Source organism: Rhagoletis zephyria, unplaced genomic scaffold (genome assembly GCF_001687245.7).
Source record: "Rhagoletis zephyria isolate East Lansing unplaced genomic scaffold, Rhagoletis_zephyria_1.1 Rzeph_scaffold_02484, whole genome shotgun sequence".
Classification (NCBI taxonomy): domain Eukaryota; kingdom Metazoa; phylum Arthropoda; class Insecta; order Diptera; family Tephritidae; genus Rhagoletis; species Rhagoletis zephyria.
Window position 1 is genome coordinate 71,520 of NW_016159568.1, and position 4,854 is coordinate 76,373.

Here is a 4,854-nt window from a genome sequence, read left to right on the forward strand (position 1 = left end):
AAAACAAAGGGTAATAAGCGGCTTCGAAAGTCAAGCCGTGAAGGGTTACATATTCCGATGCCTACTGCTGAAGAAAGGTCTAGGGCTTTAGAGCTGAGATTAAATAAAGGCAAGAGCTGGCATATCTAAAAGAGATTCGTGAATTGTCCAGGGACGCGCCGATGCCTGATGGAGGCAAAACTGAATCATTCAAGCCAACGTTAGATAGAATTGGCCTTCTACGCGTAGGTGGTGGAATTGGAAGATCAGAAATTATGAAATAAAGCACCCGGTAATTATTCTATCTGGTTCCAGCTTGAGTCAGTTAGTTACAAGTAAAGCGCATCAGCCCATTAAGCATGGTGTTGTTCAGGTGCTGATGCAATACATTCGACATCGTTTTTGGATGCCGCGCTTACGGATCGAGCTTAGGAAATTCACGCATAAGTGCGTCACATGTGCTAGATTCGCCAAGAGGATAGGTGAGCAGCTAATGGCTCACTTGCCATCAGAACGGTTGCAAGTGGGGAAACCATTTCTACACTCAGGTGTGGATTATGCGCGAAATCAGTCAGCTAGATAAGAATAGAGATTGGTAGTAAAATGGGGGTCGCCATATTTGTGTGCTTAAAAACAAGAGATGTGTATATTGATATGATCACTGAGCTAAGGGTTAGAGCCTTTATAGCTTGTTATGATCGATTCATTGCAAGGCGTGGTAGGCGTGAAAAGATGTACAGCGACAATAGAACATCATTTTTTGGTGCTTCGAAAGGTATTGCTAGAGCTTATGAGCGCTGGAAAGCAAGTGATATATTTTCTGAGCTAATGCTGAAGGGGACTGAATGGCATTTTATGACCCCAGCTACACCACATCAAAGTGGTATTTACGATGCGGCCCTAAAGTCAAAGAAACACTATTTTACCCGTGTTATAGGGCAAAAGTGTCTGGAATATGAGCAATTTCGAACGCTCCTAGCGCAGATAGAAGAAATCTTGAACTCGTGCCCGCTATATCCATTGAACGATGATCCTTTGGACGTGCAAGTCCTAACGTTGGGCTATTTTCTGGTAGGTGAACCGCTGGTTCTCCCTCCTCCATTCGATATAGCGCCAAAACCAGGCACCAAAGGGATGATGTGACAGGTAATAAGATCAACGGAAATAAGGTCAATTGACTTTATTTCCCAGCCTGGTGTGTCACACTACGCCGCGCCGCGCACAAGATAGAAGATTTCTGCTCTGTTTTGGCAACAACTTGTCTGCAGTAAAAATCATAGAATTTATGTTTCAAAAGAGTGTGAAAACCAAAAAATTAACTACATGATCTCGGTTCCGATATTAAACTTTGAATAGAAGGAAAGCAAAGAATAAAACTTATGTAGCAGTGCCAAGTGTCCAATTACCATTACTGCACTCAGAATTCGTTCCAGTACCAACATACCGAAGTATTGTTCTTCAAACAGATATCAGTACTACAACCGCCGCTGCTATATCCGATGAAACATAAAAGGACCAAATCCTAGTCACACAAAAGCAATTGGATGCAATTGTTGCAATTTTGTGTTTGACTCAGAAAAAATCAGAACAACTGGCTTCATTTTTGAAAGGAAATAATTTGCTGGCGAAAGGTACCAAAGTAACAGCATATCGAAAACGCCAAAAAGAGTTAGAAAAGTTCTTCAATGTGAATGATGCAAAAAATTTCGCTTATTGCAATGATATCGAAAAGTTAATGGAGACGTTAGGGTTAACCTATAAAAAAGGTGATTGGCGTTTATTCATCGATAGTTCACTAATCAGCTTAAAAGTTGTGCTTTTGCACAAGACGAATAAAATGCCTTCTGTTCCAATTGCGTATAGCACTGACACTAGGGAAAATTTCGATAATTTGAAACACATTCTGGAAGTAGTCAAATATAACGAACACCAGTGGCGCATTTGCTGCGACCTCAAAATAGTTTCATTGATTACAGGCTTAACAGCATCTGGCCGTCCAAAATATCCGTGTTTTTTGTGCGATTGGGATTCACGATACGGAGAAGGTATTAAAGGAAGAAACCAGTACAAACAGCATAACTGGAATAGTCGCATTGGACGGAAATGGCCTAAAGACAATAGGCTACACGAAAGTCTTGTTCCTGAAATGAAAATTTTGTTGCCGTTGCTCCACATTAAACTTGGCATTGCTAAAAATTTTTTGAAATGTATCGCAAAAAGACCAGCAGTATTCAACCGCTTAAAAGACATTTTCCCAAGACTAAGTAACGCCAAAATTAAGTAAGGGGTTGTTAATGGTCCCGACATACGGAAACTAATGAGTCGTCAAGGTTTTGACCAAGTTCTGACAGACCGAGAATTAAATGCATGGATCGCATTGAAAGCAGTCATTAAAGGACTTTTGGGTAAAGAACGCAAAGACAACTACAGGCAATCTGTTGCAAACATGTTGGCAGCTTTCGATGAAATTGGGGTTAATATGTCGTACAAAATCCATCTCTTGCATCAGCATCTTGATCAACTCGCTCAACAGTTGCCAACTGAATCTGATGAGCAAGGCGAACGTTATCACCAAACTGCGCTTCCATTTGAAATAAGGTAACTATAGAGTGTGCATATTTTGAATTCCTAGATTTTTCTAATATCTTTGTCAGAGTGCACAATTTAAACATGTTAACGATTGAAAACTATTTTCGTTTCAGGTACAGAGGAAAGAAATCTCCAGATGCAATACTCGCTGAAATTTGTTGGTGGTATAAAAACACCTTTGAAGAAGAGGAAGACGAGGAAAAAGAGGAAGAAGGGGAAGACAAAGATGAAATTCCAGAATATCTGTTGGACGAAATTATCGACCTTTCTGATGATGATGACGATGACCAAGATATTAGAGAGAGCAGTGATGTTGATCCACAGCCGCCTGCTAAACGGCAACTGGCCAAATCATTAATTTAATTTATTTAATTTTTTTACTTAAAACTTTTCATAACTAACATTTCAAAATTATATTTTTTTCCATATTTTTATAATTTCTTTTTCAATGTTTCTTCAAAACCAACACTGAAAAAATTGGTACATAAGAAATGAGAAATAAATTAATATTAAGCTGGAAAACGCTAGTTTTGTAATATGACTGTTTTCTTTTTTAATGAATTTTATTGAAGAAACTGAGAAGCATATTATAGATCAAACAGAAAGCAAAAAACACTTAGTTTTGTGGAAAATATATTCAAAAAGCATGAAAAAAATTCCAACATTTTGCTTTATAAGCACTACAACAATTTTCTAAATAATTTTTTTTTTTATTTTAATTGTTGCACAGGTCTCTAGCAATAATTTGGCTTTAACTGATTGAAAAAATATCAATTAGTCGACGAGTTATAGCCAAAAAAACATATAAACAATATTCTGAAAATCGGCATTTGACTGCAAAGTTCGAAGGTGGATTAAAAAAAAATTCGAACTAACATAAACAAACGCCGCGATACGGGTCTTCTAATTTAGCCTCTATTTTCACCCCTCACTCTCAGANTCGAACTAACATAAACAAACGCCGCGATACGGGTCTTCTAATTTAGTCTCTATTTTCACCCCTCACTCTCAGAATCGACCTAACTTTTGCTAACCTGAATTTGTTCCACAGTGTTATTGTTTCCTTTATGCGCAATCTTGTATTCTATCATTCTTGGGCTGGTACGATCATCGCCGGAGACCAAGGTGAGTACGCTTTGAATTGATTTCTCTTGTTATTATAGCTATACATACATATTTAATATATACATACGTACAAACATATACATATTCCAATACCCGGTAGATAGGTAGGCAGATACATTCTTATCACGTTTTTTGTGAATTATTAAAATCTAAAGCGGAGTTTTGCATTATTGAAAATATTGAGTCAGGATTAATGTGGACGTAGGTAATAAGTATAGATATAAATGCGTACGAATATATAGGATTACGTAGGAATCACTGTTAAGGGAGTATTCGAAAAGCGTTAGATTAAGTGTAGAAAACTAAATTTAAAGTAGGAGATACTATAAATATTTATGTAATAGTTAGCCCAGTAGGAATTAGTTAGCATTAGGATATAAGCCATTCTTTTTAAGTCAGACGGATTTCGTACAAGAAATTATTTCATGTCTCCGATTCGCTTCAGATTGTGGGTTCTATACGTGAAATAAGCTAACACGTGTTCGAGGATTTTTTTTCTTCTTTTTTTCTTCGGAGATATGATTTGTCAAAGTTTGCCTTTTTTCGTGATTCGGACTAATCATGTACTTCTTCAAATCGTTATATCTCGGGTTCTGCTGATCGCAGAGACTTCATCTTAATGTCATTTTAAAGATAAGAAACGGGCTTGATATATAATAAGATTGTCCTAAAGCTATTATCAGTTGAACTTTTTGAAGTTGATTTGCATAGTGAAGACCCGTAAATTAGGGATCTAAAATTATACCATCGTAATTCTTGTTTAATTCTCTATAAAAACGTGGTTCGAAAATATGGGGGTTTTTCAAGAACTACTTTTAAAATATTTTTCTTTATGACGATATGGTTTATTTAGTGAGAATAAAAATTTTTTGTAATATGTTTTCCAAAACTTATGTTGAGATATATTTAGTAAGGTGTTAAACATCGAGTTTTTGCAAGAATTTAAATTTGATTGCAGATTCCGATAGAATACCTATCCAGGTAGGTTATACTCGAGCGTTGTACGGAGCATGGAATTTAGGGATGCCAAAATATCAGGAAAATTGGGATCCCAGGATTTCGGGATATTTTTTAGGTAATCCCGNAACATCCAAATAATAATGTAAATACCAGGTACTTTTGAAAGTGACGATTAATAAAAAAAACATAAAACAAAAATAT

At 36.5% G+C, this 4,854-nt stretch overlaps 1 protein-coding gene across 1 annotated transcript; it reads left to right on the top strand.

Annotated features, from left to right (window-relative positions):
- The first annotated feature begins 711 nt into the window (after positions 1 to 711).
- Positions 712 to 1,122, top strand: LOC108366994 (uncharacterized). Its single transcript, XM_017621507.1, has one exon. It carries the CDS (start codon positions 712 to 714, stop codon positions 1,120 to 1,122), a length of 411 nt encoding a protein of 136 aa, XP_017476996.1.
- The last annotated feature ends 3,732 nt before the right edge of the window (positions 1,123 to 4,854 follow it).